The sequence below is a fragment of the Muntiacus reevesi genome, chromosome 6, assembly GCF_963930625.1.
Source record: "Muntiacus reevesi chromosome 6, mMunRee1.1, whole genome shotgun sequence".
NCBI classification, from domain to species: domain Eukaryota; kingdom Metazoa; phylum Chordata; class Mammalia; order Artiodactyla; family Cervidae; genus Muntiacus; species Muntiacus reevesi.
In genome coordinates this window covers 12,790,154-12,807,654 of record NC_089254.1, presented here as the reverse complement: position 1 = coordinate 12,807,654, position 17,501 = coordinate 12,790,154, and the positions used below count along the sequence as shown (strand labels likewise).

Sequence of the window (17,501 nt, the reverse complement as noted above, 5' to 3'; positions counted from 1 at the left end):
TCATATGGTAAATCTGTTGTTAGTTTTTTAAGGAACCTACATACTGTTTTCCCTGTTGGTTGTACCAATTTACATTCCCACCACACCCTTTTTAGCATTTATTGTTTGTGGATTTTTTTGATGACTGCCATCCTGCGTGACGGAGAAGGCAAAGGCACCCCACTCCAGTACTCTCACCTGGAAAACCCCATGGATGGAGGAGCCTGGTGGGCTGCAGTCCATGGGGTCGCTAAGAGTCAGACACGACTAAGCGACTTCACTTTCACTTTTCACTTTCATGCATTGGAGAAGGAAATGGCAACCCACTCCAATGTTCTTGCCTGGAGAATCCCAGTGATGGGGAAGCCTGGTGGGCTGACGTCTATGGGGTCGCAGAGAGTCAGAGATGACTGAAGTGACTTAGCAGCAGCATCCTGCGTGATGTGTGAGACCTCATACCCCACTGTGGTTGTCAATTTAGAAATGATTTTCATTTCTCTTAATTAATGATGTTGGAGCATTTTTCATGTGATTTTTGAGCATCTATATGTCTTCTTTGGAGAAATGTCTGTTTAGATCTTCTGCCTATTTTTTGATTATTTTTTTTTTTTTTTGACGTAAGAGTTACATGAGCTATTTTTATTAATCCCTTATCAGTTGCTTCATTTGCAAATATTCTCTCCCAGTCTGTAGTCTGTGTTTTCATTTTGTTTATGGTTTCTTTTGCTGTGCAGAAGCTTTTAAGTTCAATTAGTTCCTGTTTATTTTTGTTTTTATTTTCATTATAATAGTAGCTGGAGTTTAAAAAAAGATATTGCTGTTATTTATGTCAGTGTTCTGACATAAATATTCCTCTAAGAGTTTTATAGTATCCAGCCTTACATTTAGATCTTTAATCCATTTTGAGTTTCTGTGTACAGTCTTAGAGAGTGTTCTAATTTTATTCTTTTACATGTGACTGTCCAGCTTTCCCAACACTGCTTATTGATGAGACTGTCCTTTCTCTTTTGTATATCCTTGCCTCCTTTGTCATAGAGTAATTGATCAGAGATGCATGAGTTTATGTCTGGGCTTTTATGCTGTTGCATTGATCTGTATTTCTGTTTTTGTGCCAGTACCGTACTGTTTGGATGGCTGTAACTTTGTAGAATAGTGTGAAGTCAGGGAGTCCGCTCTCTCCAGTTTTTCTTTCTCAAGATTCTTTTGGCTATTTGGGGTCTCTTGTGTTACCATACAAATTAAAAAATTTTTTGTTCTAGTTCTATGAAAAATGCCATTGGTGATTTGACAGGGATTGCATTAAATCTATAGACTGCCTTGAGTAGTATAATCATTTTGATTGATTATATATTGATTGAAAGAACCAATATGGTCAATATTGATTCTTCCAATCCAAAAACATGGTATCAGTATATCTTTCTATCTCTTTGTGTCTTCAATTTCTTCTATCAGGATCTTACAGTTTTCACAGTACAGGTCTTGTGTCTCATTGAACTGTGGACTGTTTTTAAACCCATTTTAGACACTCATTTTATCTTTAAAAACATAATGTATATTAATGAAGAATTTTAATATTGATATACCGACCATATGACACTTAGAGAAAAAGCAATTATTTCAAAAGTACAAGAGATCTCACAGTTCAAGGAATCCTTACCAATAAAGCACCATGGAAATTCTCTTCCTAAAACACCAAAAGCCTCTCTTTAAATAATTTTCATGACTCAACCACTATTTATTTTAATTCTCTCTTAAGCATGAAATGACTTTTTGAAAAAAAAAAATCCTGTAAAGTTGTTTATAGACATGTTTCCTAGTCCAATAGTAGTAAACATAATTTTCTGGTATAAATTAAAAAAAATGAAATGTGGAGCATTTGGTATAGGTTCATCTTAACCTGTTCTTCCTCCAATGCTTAAGATATTCTTTGGTTAAAGAGTGGATCCGGAGAAGGAGACAAGAAAGAACTTTCCAGAAGTACCACACACGTTCCTTCATAAAAAATAAAACCAGAGTCTTGGTTTAAGTCCAGCCAGGTTGGCTGCATGTAAATTCATTATCAATCTTTAACATGGCTCTAATGTATCTCTCTTACCCCCTGGCCACAGTAGAATTTTAATCAGGCTTTTCCTAAGCAAAGGGTTTACCCACACTGGTGCAGACCTGGTTTGGAACATTTTATTGGCAATACCAGTGTCATATTTAGGAACCATAGACTTTTGTCAGACTGGGTTAGCTTGAATGACAAGTATCAATGATCAGCTATATTTGAAATATTGTTAAAGTACCTAGAAATAATAGGCATTAAAATTCATTCCATTCACTGCCAACAAACCTCTAAAGATTTCTTGTCCTCGGTGGAACCAGCATACTGTAATTGTTATTTGGAACTTAATGTAACCTCAACAGCAACAGAGAGACAATGCAGTCCTCTCATTAGGCACATGCTCTAGGATCGTTTATTTTAATGCTTTCAAATAAATATGTTCCATGCAGCACACCACAATAAATAAGGAGCAGCAATGTTCTTCTAGTAAATCCATTCATAACATGAGTCACCGTGTAAAACACCACATCTCAAGTCTTTGGCCCTGTACCATAGCATGAAGCACACCACATCTGTACCTAATCATATCTGGCTTCATATGGATTTAATAGGACTATGCCAGGAGTGTGTGTAAGCACAAATTTAACCAGAGGTTTCCAGCTATTAAATACAGCTACTAAGTAGTTAAAGGCAACAACTCAACCCAGAAAGGCTCCCACCCCCCACCCCATTTTTGAGACAGAAATATAAAGACAGAAATGCTCTGGCGAATTTCAGGTCAGTGGACAGTATGGTGGGCTACATTTGGAATACTTGGAGCAAAGCTGGCACAACATGGCACCCAGAAGGCCAGGGCAATACTGAGACTGAATGAACAGGAATACAAGCTGACTTGACTGCAGATGCTGAGCTCTAGAAGGTCTAGGTGAGGGCGCTCATGCCCACTAGGCAGATAACTCAACGGTGCCCTCCTCCTCGCTGTCAGCTCTGTTAGCACGAATCTCCACGAGGGTCCTGGCAAATCGGGTCCACTCGTCATTGTGGGGAACTGCAAGCTGCAAAGCAAATGAATGGAAAATGGTCAACAAGCTACCTTTTACACCGAAAGCCTTGAAGCCTGCATGACTGTTCCTCTTGAAACAGATGATTCCCGTGGAATGCAAAGGAAATCAGATATTCTTCCTTGAATCAGATCTCTGAAATGCTGCTCTTAAACTGATAATTTAAAAGAATACTGTCACTCTTAGGAGCACAATCATGTGTGCAATTTATAAAACATTAAAAAACTTCTGTAAACTATACAGTAGCTGCATTAAAGCACTTGCAGTAAGATGACCAGAATTACAGCAAAACATGACAAATAAAAACTGTATTACTAGGACTTTGAAATGACAGTGGTATCGTCTAAGTCAATGCTATTGATCCTTTTTAAAAAGATGTTGCTAACATACCAGTATATATGACAAAAGTATAGCTTATATATACAAAGAAACCTTACTACTGTAGTTAAGATGCTTTGGCTTTTCTAGCAAGATCCTATATGATGAAGCCAATGAATAATAACAGTAGTAACATTTACCAAAAGTTCTGCTCTAAGTACTTGACATGTATTCTCTTTCCTCACAGCAATCCTACGTTGGATAATCAGAGTATTTCCATGTTGCAGAAGAAGAAACTGAGGCACCAAAAGATCAACTCATCTTGCCAAGGCTGCCCAGCTTGCCAGTATCCGTGCCAATGTCACCTGGCATTTATATCCTTAGCCAGTATTCTATACTAACTCACCAAGAAGAGGGATTTATAATCCTATATATATCTTCTCCTGCACACAATTGAGTAAGGAGAAAAATTAATCCCATCTGACACAAATCGCATGCATGAATTTTTGTGAGCTGAGTTGAAGGGTAATGATTTCTCTACATGGCATCCAAAGATGAACTGTTTAAAGGTACCATGCAAGTGTTTGGAATAAAACAGAGTTATTTGAAGATGAGAAGCAGGATCAAGTAGAAGTCCAAATGATTTTCATATAGAATAAAATTTATTTCGACGGTAGAGCCATTTACTCAGAAGATTACCCTACAAGATGTAATCCGTCTACAGATGCTGGTGCCACACATGCTATCCACATATTTCATAAACATCAATAACACAGTCATCCCAATCAGTGTACATTTTCAAAAATAAGCAAGTAAATCTGAACTCTGAGATCGTTTTTACAGCTGAAAAATTTCTTACTGCATAAAGCCAAACGTTTAGAACTTTAACTTTTTATTACAGGGGTATTCTCAGATAGGATCTAGCCAAGACAGCTTATTATAGAGTCATATCACCCCCCCCCACAAAATACATCCCTCAATGCATGTTCTGGTCCTCAGGTGGTTTCAAGGACATAATTCTGCAAATGATATACAGGTGCAGGAGGTGAGTTGTGTTTGTTTTTTTAAACTTTTGGGGGGGGTACTTCTTTCTTATTTGTTATTTTGAGAAACGCAATACTAACAAGAACTCGATTTAGTCATATGAGAGAGTTCTGAATGGTGAAATACTTCCCTAGTGACTGAAATGAACCCACCTTCCTGCTCAGACAGTGACACCCATTCACAGTAGTCTTGGATGGCACTATTTATTACCTCTTTGCTCAGCTCATTTTCTCTACGTTGAGTTCTTTTCCTGTGTTCCACTATTCTTCATTTTTCTCTTCAATTTTAGAAAATACTGCACTGGGGAAATGAAGTCCTCAAAATAAATTATATGAAAGAGCTAACAAGAAGCATGAGCAGAAATGGGTTATACCATATTTATATGAAAGCAGAGGTCTACTCTCTGTCTCTTCTCCAGCTCCTGACCAAGCACCGGCCCCCCAGCCCAATGAACCACAAAACAAAAAGCTCAGGAAGAGACAAAAGCCAATCACGATAATGCACTTACAAATTTGTCTCATAGAAGATGAGAATCAAGCTAAATCTGAAACACCTCGTAACTTTATATAACATTAAATACTGGAAGAAAGCAGGTCTCACTATAATAAAAGTGATATACTTTTTGACTCCTAAACATAACACTACATTTATTATTAGTTAAAATGGCACAAATTTAAGTTACTGTATGATGCTACATGTAATGTTTTACTGATAGCAATGTATAGAAAATGTATCCTAAAAAGAAAACCAGGTCCATGTGTTTACATAGTTTCATGTGGTGGTCATGGCAACATTGTTAAGAAACAACTCTAATAAACACTATGAAACATGAAGGGTTGACTTTGCAACCAGATACAGTATGGGACAGAACTGAGTATCATTTATAACATCTGAAGTTGCACATGTCTTACAAATGAATTTTTCAGAAGTCCTTTTCCTTTATTTGTTAAAGAAATCAAACTAGTAATTCTAATATTTCTAATAATAAAGCATTAAATGTATATAAGTAGGTTTCACCAAAATTTTGAGGTTTTTTTTTTAATTGAAGCATAGTTTAAAATTGTGTTAGTTTCAGTTGTACAGCAAAGTGATTTTTTTCTCAGACTTTTTTCCATTTTCCATTATTACAAAGCATTGAATATAGTCGTCTGTGTTAATAAATTTTTGTTGCTTAACTATTTTTATATATAGTAATTTCTATCTGTGAACCCCATACTTCTAATGTATCCCTCTTCCCTCTTATCTTCCCTTTTGGTAACTTTGTTTTCTATGTCTATGAGTCTGTTTCTGTTTTGTATATACATTTATTTCTATCATTTTTTAGGTTACCCCATTATGCAATATTTGTCTGGCTTACTTCACATAGCACAATAATCTGTTGGTCCATCATGTTGCTACAAATGGCATTATTTCATTCTTTTTTATAGCTAAGTTATATTATGGCCTGGAGAATTCCTGGACTTCACAGAGTCTGACATGACTGAGCGACTTCACTTTCACTTTATATTCCATTATATATCTATCCCATTTTTTTTCTTTATCCAGTCATTTGTCAACGGACGTTTACATTGCTTCCTTGTCTTGGCTGTTGTAAACAGTGCTGCTATGAACACTGGGGTGCATGTATCTTTTTCGATTAGAGTTTTGTCTTTTCCAGATGTGTACCCAGGAGTGAGACTGCTAGATCATATGGTAGCTATTTTTAGTTTTGTTTTTTAAGGAAACTCCTGTTTTCCATAGTTTCCACACCAATTTACATTCCCACCAACTTTGTTGGAGGCGGTCCCTTTTCTCCACACCCTCTTCAGCTTTTATTTTTACTCTTTGATGCCCATTCTGATCATTGTGAGATAATAATATCTAGTTGTGGTTTGATTTGCATTTTTCTAATAATTAGTGATGTTGAGCATTTTTTCAATGTGCCTATATGACCATCCGTCTGTCTTCTTTGGGAAAAAAAATCCCATTTTTTAATTTTTTTGGATACTAAGTTATATGAGCTGTGTGTATATTTTGGCTATTAAACCCCTCTCACTCACAGCATTTGTAAATATTTTCTCCCATTCCTTGCTGCGCAGAAGTTTAAGTCTGATTAGGTCCCATTTCTTTAATTTTGTTTTTATTTCTACTGCCTTGGGGGACTGATCTAAGAAAATATTACTGCGATTTCTGTCAGAAAATGTTTTGCCTATGTTCTCTTCTAGGAATTTTATGGTATCATATATTTAATTCTTTAAACTATTTTGAATTTATTTTTTTAATATGGTATGAAGGAATAGTCTGATTTCATTGATGTACATGCTGTCCAGCTTTCCTAATACTCCTTGTTGAAGAGACCGTCTTTTCTCCATTGATTATTCTTACTACCTTTGTTATAGATTAACTGACAGTAGATGTGTGGGTTTACTTCTAGATACTTACTCTTCTGTTCCACTGATCTATGTCTATTTTTGTGCCAATACTTTATGCTGGTTTTTTTTAAATTGATATTTTTATTGGCATTTCTAGGATTTTAGTTATAGTTGCAATTTTCTATTTTTTAATCTACATTTTTAGTACAAATAAGGAGAGAAAAATGAAGGTATAAATCAGAATATCATTTTTCACTTTTGCACCAGAGAGTCAGTTCATTAAACACAGTATCAAACTTCCAGAAAAGAATGATCTATTTAATTTCTCCTCCACATGTTTATAGAGGTTATAACATTCATTTAATCATTCAATATTTTTTTGTTTTGTTTTGCTTTTTCCATTTATTTTTATTAGTTGGAGGCTAATTACTTTACAATATTGTAGTGGTTTTTGCCATACATTGACATGAATCAGCCATGGATTTACATGTGTTCCCCATCCTGAACCCCCCTCCCGCCTCCCTCCCCATCCCATCCCTCTGGGTCTTCCCAGTGCACCAGCCCCGAGCACTTGTCTCATGCATCCAACCTGGGCTGGTGATCTGTTTCACCCTTGATAGTATACTTGTTTCAATGCTGTTCTCTCAGAACATCCCTCCCTCGCCTTCTCCCACAGAGTCTAAAAGCCTGTCTGTATGCTGTTTTGATTACTACAGCTTTGCGGTATAGCCTGAAGTCTGGAAGATGTGTCTCCTGCTTTGCTTTTCCTCAGTCTTGCTTTGACAATTCTAGGTCTTCTGTGATTCCCATATACATTTTAGAATTATCTGTTCTAGTTCTATGAAAAATGTCATGGGTATTTTGATAGAGACTGTATTAAATCTGTAGATTGCTTTGGGTAGTATGGCCATTTTAACAATATTAAATCTTCCAACCCAAGGGCATAGGATATCTTTCCATTTCTTTGAATCATTTTTAGTTTCTTTTATCAATATTTTATAGGTTTAAGTATATAGATCTTTCACCTCCTTCATTAAGTTTATGCCTAGGTATTTTATATATGTTTTATTTCTATATAATTTTTTTTTTTTTTTTTTTTTTTTTTTTTTTTTTGCTGCACCTCACAGCTTGCAGATCTTATTTCAACAACCTGGGATTGTGAAAGTGCAGTCATAACCACTGGACTGCCAGGAAATTCTTGGTAGGTACTTTTGATGTGATTTTAAATGTGATTTTTTTTTTTTTACTTTCTTCTTCCAATATTTCAGTATATAGAAATGTAACAGATTTCTGTTTATAATTTTAAAATGAGTTTTAGCAAATTTAAAAGTTTTTGATAAAATTATACCCTACCATAGAACTTACATTTGACTTTTTTTCCATAGTGGTGGAAGTTAACAGTCCTTAAAAATTCAGATTCACCCTCATAAAATGTTTCACCATATTCTAACATAACTTGCTCTCCTTTTTATCTGTGAAAGTTTCATTTGGGTTGGGAAAATATTAGAAGTTTTCTTTCTTTTGATTGTTTTGCCAAACATTTTCCTCACTAGAAATGTTAATTTGCTCTGGTTCACATACAAATGCTTGAATAGCACAGGATGAAAACAAAATTGCTTCTAGAAACTCAAATTTATCTACCTCATTCTATTACACTTTTTCACCTAGCTGACAATAAAAACAAGATCATCGTAATGTTAGATTTAGAAGGTGAGCTGCATACTGCCCCATTTTTAGAATTAAATATCACTGTCAGGCAGCACTTTAAGTATAATCTTAGCTTGAACGTGTGAATGTGTATTCACAGGTTGTATCCACACCCTAAGTTAATAATTTTTGATATTTGAATACTTGTAGGTAAGACCCAACAGGTGTCCTAACAAACAAGACCACCACTCTTCCTTTTAAACAGCATCCGTCTGGACAGAATTGTATCCTTACCCTTGGCAGCTCCTAACTCTTCTCATGAGCACGAATGCATTTGAAACTTTCTCTAGGAGACTTTTAATCCAGTAATGCCTTAAATCATTAAGTAAGTGAAAAATCTTTGTCATGTTTCTTAGTCAAAGAAAAGGACTGCTGTCATGCCCTTCTCACTAGCATATATATGTCTTTTTAATAATGATTTCAGCATGGACTGAGTACCAACTATACACCAGACACTAGGATAGGGTTAAAGATATGAAGACAATGTATATTAACGACCATGTTTTCTTAGGTCAAAATGTGGGAATACTGGCATAGTTTTGATTTTTTAAACTTCACTGACATTCAGAAAGTGAAGTACTTGAAAATCTACCTTCTTACAGTGACAACGGCAGCATTCCCTGGGATGTGTTGTATGTCACGCAAATAGTGGGGAAGCAAGTGGCATGTTAATGACACGGTTTCAGCATCTCTTCAGGGTTCTATCAAGGCATTAAAGGCTAAATCTAGACCATCACTACAGATTCCGCACCCCCACCCCAGAAAACAGTAGTTTAGAATAATTTTCAAACAATTGACATTTCTGATAGGAAAAATATTCCTAAGTTTCTATTGGTGATGAGTAATTTCAATTAAACATGAGAACTGAGAAGGAAATAGCCTAGTTATATCAAAGGGATACCATTAAAAAAAGGCTGTAAAAATTGAGCAGGATTGTACTGAATCTAAGTGGATCTGGAAGCATTTTCTGCCTTCAGATTCATCCGCCAGAGTCCACAACCTAGGTCAGAGATGACTCAGATTTTCCTACGGCTTCATATTCAGGGTTCACCAATATCTAGTCCACTCCCACCCCCCACAACTGTGTGACTGTTTTCTAACTTTTTGCTAAATGCATAAAGCATTTTTATGCCAAAAGCACTCAGGGTGCTGATTCCTGAAATAACAAAATCTTAGCTCTAAGAGTAAATGCCTTTTACAGGTTATGAACATACATTTACAGCTGAGGGAACGAAGGCCAAAGGTAGTTTCTGAGGTAGCAATTTGGCCTTACGGAGGAGGTAACATGAACCTTAGATTTGCACAGGAAGCGTATGTCCTGCTCTCAGCTTGCTTACTGGCCACAGTCAGGCACTTAACCTCTCATTGCCTCAACTGTAATGGAGATAACGGCGTCTGACCCGTGTATCGGCAGAGATGTGGAGAGGATGAGAAAGGTAAAAATCTAATGAAGAATCATGAGCTCAACACAGAATAGTCATGCATTCTTTTTCTTTGAACAGTTACTCAGATTGAACATACTCCTAAAAATGATACATTAATATGTTGACCGGCATACATATCAGTTCTATATTTTTGTGGTCCTGTGTCCCTTAAGAATTATTTCCAACGCCTGCTATGTGAGGACTTTAAGGAACAGACATCTAACAGGTAGGAAATGGAAGGACAGGGAGCTCAGTGATTTGCTCCAGACCATGCAGGCTGCCCCAGGTCAGTGGGCAGTCGGGAGCCTCAGCCCTTCAGGGAATGAATGCCAGCATACCATGGCAGGGGGGCAGGCGGGTCATGTGCTCTCAGTTGCCTGTTGAAAGAGTCTAATTTTCATTTTTCACCTTCTAAGATTCCTGAAAGATGTACAGGTCAGAAATAAAAAGCAAAAGTTGTGGGGAAGACTCACAAAAATCTATCATGTTCATGCTGCCCCCTCCATCCCTGCAGTTCTGTCATGGGTCTGCCCTCCTCCCACACTGGAATGGAGGGGCCCCCCCCCCAGATCCTGCCTCACCCCCTGGTAACTCACCCGGCTAACCACTGTGCCACGGATTGCATAATAACTCGATTTTGAGAAAGGAGCCACAAAAGACTTTTTTCAACCTCAGACATCATCCAGATATGATTTCTTTCACAGCTCTGCCAATAACTGACTGTGTGTCCTTAGGAAATGTATGTCTCTAACATCTCAGATCTTTCCTTCCTCATTTGTGAGAAAGGAATTCTGGCCACTAACTCCCAGGGCCACTGTGAATATTAAATAAGATCTCCCCCCAAATATAAAGAGTTTAAGCTCAGTGTCTGGACATTACAAACCAGGACTAAAGCGGTTGTTTTCCCTATATTTTTTTCTTCTTAATTCCCTCTCCTCCAATTGCTGTTGCTTCCTTTTTTCTTTCTTCCATTTCCTTCCATTCACCTATATAGAGCTGCATATTTTTAGAAGTACATCTTAAATTTTATCACATTTGCTTTCTTAAAAGCCCACACAAATCACTTCCTAGACAGTCATACCTTTAATAATAGCTAAGGTTCATGAACTGGGTGTGGGGAAAAGGTTCTTTCCGATCACAAGAAAAATCCTATCAGAGGATGCTTTGTTAATTTAAAAAATTAAATTATAATTATTTCTTGCAAACATATACATACACACACATGCATCTTTTTCACATATGACCAATACAGTTTTATCGAGCTATTTCCTTTTTATGGCACTTTCTATAGTGGAATTCTACATTTTTAGCTCAAGTCGTAAGACCTTGCAACCACTGAACATGCTGTTATAAAAATCAAATGACTTTTTATAACCAGGGTTAAACACACAAATATCATTCATGTGTCCCTTTTTATAAGCACATGGCTAACCATTCTGAACAGCCCTCAGTCAAGCCCCCTCATTTGTTAGTAATTTTAAAGGTTTTATAGTACCTAGCAGCTGATTTTAAATAGCTGCATTATCTGCAGCAACTCCTACCAGCCCAATGCTGTATTTTTTATAGTAAAAATATATCTCAGGCGTTGCTTAGTATAAAAGTAGGTTACTTTTTTAAAAAAAGCTTGGATAATTAAGACAAAAGTGTTCCGTGATTTCAGTTTATGATGCTTAATGTATCTGAGAAACCAAACAAAATGAATAGGACTCCAGGTTTCAGGATGAATATTCCATACGTATGTGGTTCATCGGCATCTTTGTAATCTTTCAATTAAACGAAGTCTTTTTTTTTTAAAAAAAAGCCTGATTATGTTAACCATGGATTCCAAAGATACATGACCATTCAGCTCCTGTATTAACCTAACAATGAAAGTTTTCCTTAAAAATGATATCTTACAAATCACCTTTTCACTTTAATAACTGTTGATTTGTTTCTTTGTTAATGCATTTACAGAAACTGTGGAGATGAACATGGATTTCTATAGAACTGTTAAACCCTCCTAAGTTCTAAAAGCTTTTTTAAAAGTATGATTATTAACGTCACCCCAATTCAGAAGACTGCAGACTCACTGGTGTACAAACACACATTTGTGTTCAGAGGAAGCCTATATTTTTTAGGACAATTCCCTCTGCCACACACACAGATGGAAGCAAAGTGGGAGGTAATAAGCAATGAAACAGCCGTCGGAATGAAACAACCAAGCCCCACTGTATTTAACTCTCTGGAGAGTCTACCATCACTGGTAACAATGGATGAAACCACGAACCAAAACTCCAAGCCAGAATGCAGTGTACAGAGCACATAAATATACTAGAGTGCATACTGTGTGGTAACTAAGTATTTACAGCAGTTTTAGAGAAGTCCAGAAAGTAGAAGTTACATGAGTCTCCATTCTGTACCATCTATTACCAATCAGTAGGTTAACATTTCTGTGGAATTTAGCAGCGTGCTAACCCATGGGCATCTGATGATATCTGACTATTTTTTGGTTAAGAAAGAATTTCTTTTATCTAAAAATCCCATCTAAGGGAACCCTCAGTCACCCATGAAGCTTAAGACCTTTCTGCTAAAGTTCTCTTCCTAGAATCTTTAAATGACTTTTATAGCATGTCTGTTAGAACAATACTTTTAAAAAATCCATTACCACCCAATTAAGGAAAGATATAAAGGTAGGACATAAAAGTCCAAAGTAAACAGTAACAAATATGGGCCTATATCAATTTCAATAAGCCAGCAAATGTCAAAGGAAATAATTTTAAACACTATTCTAAACACTATTCTTTTAAAAAATGAACATTTAGAAATACTCTTCATGTTAAAATTTAGTATCATGGGATGCATGACAAAATTCTAAAGTTTTTACCTGAGAAGGAAAAAAAAAATCACACAGCTGAAAAAGAGTTAATTCACTAAGGCTTAAAGATGACCTTGTTCACCTCAGTATTAAAATCTTGTCACCCTCTTCTTTAGAAATGTCTTAAGCATTATTTTTCTATTATTTTGAAACATCTATTTCTCTGTTCAAAAGATGGAAAAAAATGTTAAAAGACATCTGACTGATGGGCAATAATGGAAAATAAACTTTTTAAACTTCATTACCACTATTTTTCCATAACACAAAAGATCAAGATGACGGGGAAATGAAAGAGCATACAGTACTCAAACTGATCTGTCATACTAGCTGACTAAACATATATCCTTTCCCTTTCTGATATTATTAACTACAGTTTTTCTAGTAAATTTCTAGCAACCACTGCATTTAAGCAGTTTTGACAAAAAAGAAGGCTTATTGCTAGACACCTTAAAAACATTTACCAAGGTAATAAAAGAAATGTCATTCCCTCCTACTGAATGTTTGGGCATAAAAGAGGTATTTGTATAATGCAGTTCATGATTTACCGTATCTATAGTGTCCAAAAAAAGCACAATGAAAAAGAAGCATTTTTCCAGTGGTTTAACAACTATTTGAGTCAACTGTTAGGCTTTCATTATGACTAGTGACCAACTGCTCACTTTTAAAAGCAAAGGAGAGAAGAGTAACTGGAATAGAGATTGGAGAGGAAGAACAAGCAGTCTTTTCTAAGTTTATTTTCTACATACCTTTTCCCATGCAAATGTAGTTATTTTTTCCTGGCCATCAACCTATAGACAAGTTGGAGGCTGCCGTCTGAACACTTCACACAAGGAAGCTTTTTCTTAACCTTCAACTTTCACCTGTGAAACATTCATTCACCTGTTTATTGAGTGCCTGAATATGCCAGGCACTGTTCTAGGCCAGGTTATCCTGTTCAAACAGACAACAACGGGCAAGTATCTATGTATCTGTAGATGTGGCATTCTGAAGATCAGAAAACTCTAGTGAGGAATGTGATTAACCAAAGGAGGGCTGCCAAGCTGATTAAAGGTTCTATATAAATGTTGCAAAAGTACTGGCCGACCATGAGGACAAAGATCAGAGAGAATTACGGGCTACTGGTAAGTTTTATCTGCCAGCCTAAGAAGTAAGAGTGCAAAACTGCTCCTACAATGTTAAGCTCTGATATTCCCTAAATGATAAATAATTCATGTTTTTAAAATGGAAAAGATGTTCTGATAGCTGACAGTCTCAGAAATTCATGCAAACCTTTCGTGAAAGTGGAATACAATGATTCATTCACTTCCTCACTTTGCAAGTCCAGCCTACATGGCATATAAATATTTATACATAAACATGTATAGGCAGATATTTGATTCCATATTCTATTTCAGATATACCAATAGTAACACACATACTTACAGAAGAAACAAATAACTTCATTTCTGTACAGGCCAGTGTTAATCTGGACTCATATGATTGGAGCAGCTTCATGCTTGGCTGGTCTAAGCCGTGATTTGAGGCTACTGTTCTAGGCAGTAATGTTTCAAGATAAAATTTAACAGTTTTGAAATTCTAAAACTAAACACAATTTTGTTAGACATAAAAAAAAATTAACACTATAATTAATGACTGCTTCAGAATCCAAACTGCTATTGAAGATGACAGTTTGAAACCACAGAAGAATCATAAAGATGATTAATTATACAAACTAATACTTGTTTCAGAAGGTTTATATTCAAAGACCATTTATCACCAAAATGGGAATATATTAATCTCATTGAATATTGCAAATTACTATGCACATATTAATTTGGTTTTTATAAAATTAGATATTAGGGTTTTCTTTTCATTTAGTCAACTACTCCATAATATATAGAAGTCATAAGTATTTTCTTATCTGTTCAGAAAAAAAAGTGGCTTGAAAATTTATAAACTAATGCTACCTGAATAAGCACACTATTTATATAATAATTAGTTTAATCATGGTCTTTAACATATATAATTATCAAAATACACCCACTGCTACTACATTTACTATAAGATGAATAATTATAACATTAATTGGAATAGCACTTTCTTTTTAACATACTTTTCCTAGAAAAAAAATCACGTTAACACTAAAATTATAATCATATATTTTAACCAGATGATTTTATTTCAAATACATATAATTTATTGTGACAAGGAAATGAACTAATACATTATTTCAAAGTAGCTTATTTTATGTAATTATATTTATTAGCACCCCAAATCTGTCCATACAAATATGCCTTTGTGCTTTTTACTTAACTGCACAGGTTTGTGGCTATGATAATAAACATTCAGGTTAAAAACACTAAGTATCTGGATTTTCAGTTTTTATCTGGATTTTGGCATCACATAAGTCTTTTCCATGGAGGGAAAAACCAAAAGAAGTGTTTAGCATCAGCGAAAGGAAAAAACACTGTTTAATCCACTGAAGAATAAGCTAGCACTTAAAAGACCTTCAAGAGTCTAGAAACTTATGGCCACACTCATTTAATGAGAAACACAAGTGTTCAGGGCAATTATAACTGGACTCCGGTAAGCTGAGCCTAGCTCTGCCCTCCCCTCCCCTCCTGGATACTGCCAGAACTTAGCCACGCTATCGGGCTCGTCATCGGCAGAGGATAATGGCTTTCATAAAGCACAATAATTAAATCGACTGATTTCAAGTGCAGTTCTTTTTCATTAAGGGAACTCTTATTTGAATCCACCCCCAAATTTCAGTTTAACTTCGTATTTTGTGTTGTGCATGCCAGCCTTCCCCACAGAGGGGGATTATTTATATTCAGGGCATAAATTCCTGTGGAAAATGGATGTAGGCACTGTCCTACTGGAAAACATGAAGTCATTCCATGAAGCGAACAATTATTGCCTCAGTGTAATCCACTTAAAAACCATACGTATATTATTTATTTTGCGTCGCTCAAACACTCTTTAACTCCCAATACTTCCAGTTTATCAGGTACTCCTCTGCTGAACAGCGATTTAAAGGACACGGAAAATGGCTCACAGAATCTCTTTTTCTTCTTCCTCGAGCTGTCTGTGAGGACGGCTGGAGCTACTTTGTATAGGCCCTGTACATTACACCTTGACCATCATTCTAAAGTATCTGGCATAGGTCATTTTTCCTACTGGGATTCCAAGTAGAATTTTCATTCCATTTTTTAATTGTAGCTTTAAAATAGATTCAGATGAACATTTAAAACCATGCTTTAGCGACTGCCTTTGATCTCATATTCTTTTTCCCTCCCAAGATTTTTTAAGGCCCTTTTAACATATTGACAAATGTCAAATTTACTCCATTTATTACAATTTTTATAAGATGACTGCCCTTCTTTTGGCCCCCGAGAGTCACAGCAAACAAGACACACGAACTGGTGCCAGAGCTCAGGGTTAAAATTTCAAGATTAATACACATTCCCTGAGATAATGAGTGAACAGGATACTAAACAGAGAAAGCCAGGGCAATAAGACTTACTGATCTCCCAAATTACAGTTTTTCAGTTGCTGTTTTATTTTTCCAACTCTGCTTTCAGCTGAAATGATTTTGGAATTTTATCATTTGACTACTGTAGGAATATAATCAGGGATTTGAAACTTACGCATATTTATCCCAACTGAAAACAAAATCTTCCCTAGAAGAGGTTAATGGAAAAAGAAATAAATAGGAGGTGGAAGATAAACTGCTTCTTTCACAACTGGGGCTGCAAACAGCATTCTAACTAATTCAGATAAGCAGCAAACATAGTTGTTAGGGGGTATTTATGACAGCTGCATCTGAATGACTGCACTGAAGCATTAACAATGGCAACGGGCTTTCTGTAAAACACATCGGCAAGAAAGACAGGTAGTGAGGCTGGCTATCAATCATCAGGACACGTGAATAATTCTACACTCACTGGCCCATGTGCTGTTAAAATCAGCTTTCTCTCTATATATATAGAAAACCTTGCTATTTGGTAAAGAGCCTTGGCCGTGAGCAATTCTTATTTTTAATTCTTAAGAATATGTGTGTTCACACATCATTTTTGAAAAATCCAACAATGATTAACAGGTCTGAAGAAGAATACACTCAACATTTTCAGGTTATATTTGTAGTTAATTTTTGACTTGTTATCTTACTCATCTTTCAATTAATTGAATGGGATCACACAGTCCAAAACAGATGGTGTCCCATAGTTTGGGGAGCAAAATCCTGCAAACTTATTCAAGTGCTGGGCTCATTTTAAAATTTAGATCTTTGAATTTTAAGTGGTGCATGCAACCACTGTCTATTTAAGTAACTTTTAAGATGCATGAATAGAATAAAAATTATAGCCAAATAATAAAAGGGGTCTTCTCTTTCATGGAATTCATATAACTTCCATTTATGCTAATAGGAGGTAAACACCTGCTCTGCAAAGAAAATAGACCCCTATCTGTGAAAATAAATGTGTACGGTATATTTTCCAGATACAATGCCAAAATCAAACAACCAAAAACACAGGCTGTATAAACAAAGCATCATGTGGCCTACCTGAAAACACTGCGTTTCATATTTTACCTCCTTACTCATAGGCTTTGCGATGTTACTCATGCCTTTGCCATTTAAATGTAACAGGGGGGAAAAAAAAGGGTGGACAGACTCAATCTGGTGATTTCAGTGAGTGCACACACAATCCCCTGTTTACCCTTCAGAAGTCCATAATA

General features: G+C 35.9%; 1 protein-coding gene across 1 annotated transcript in view; it reads right to left on the bottom strand.

Annotated features, from left to right (window-relative positions):
* Positions 1 to 1,809: 1,809 nt before the first annotated feature.
* DYNC1I1 (dynein cytoplasmic 1 intermediate chain 1) overlaps positions 1,810 to 17,501 on the bottom strand; it is a 328,507-nt gene continuing 312,815 nt past the window's right edge. The window contains exon 16 of the mRNA XM_065938794.1: positions 1,810 to 3,081. Within this exon, the coding sequence (XP_065794866.1) occupies positions 2,971 to 3,081 (111 nt within the window). The 3' untranslated portion in view covers positions 1,810 to 2,970. The remainder of the gene's footprint in view (positions 3,082 to 17,501) is intronic.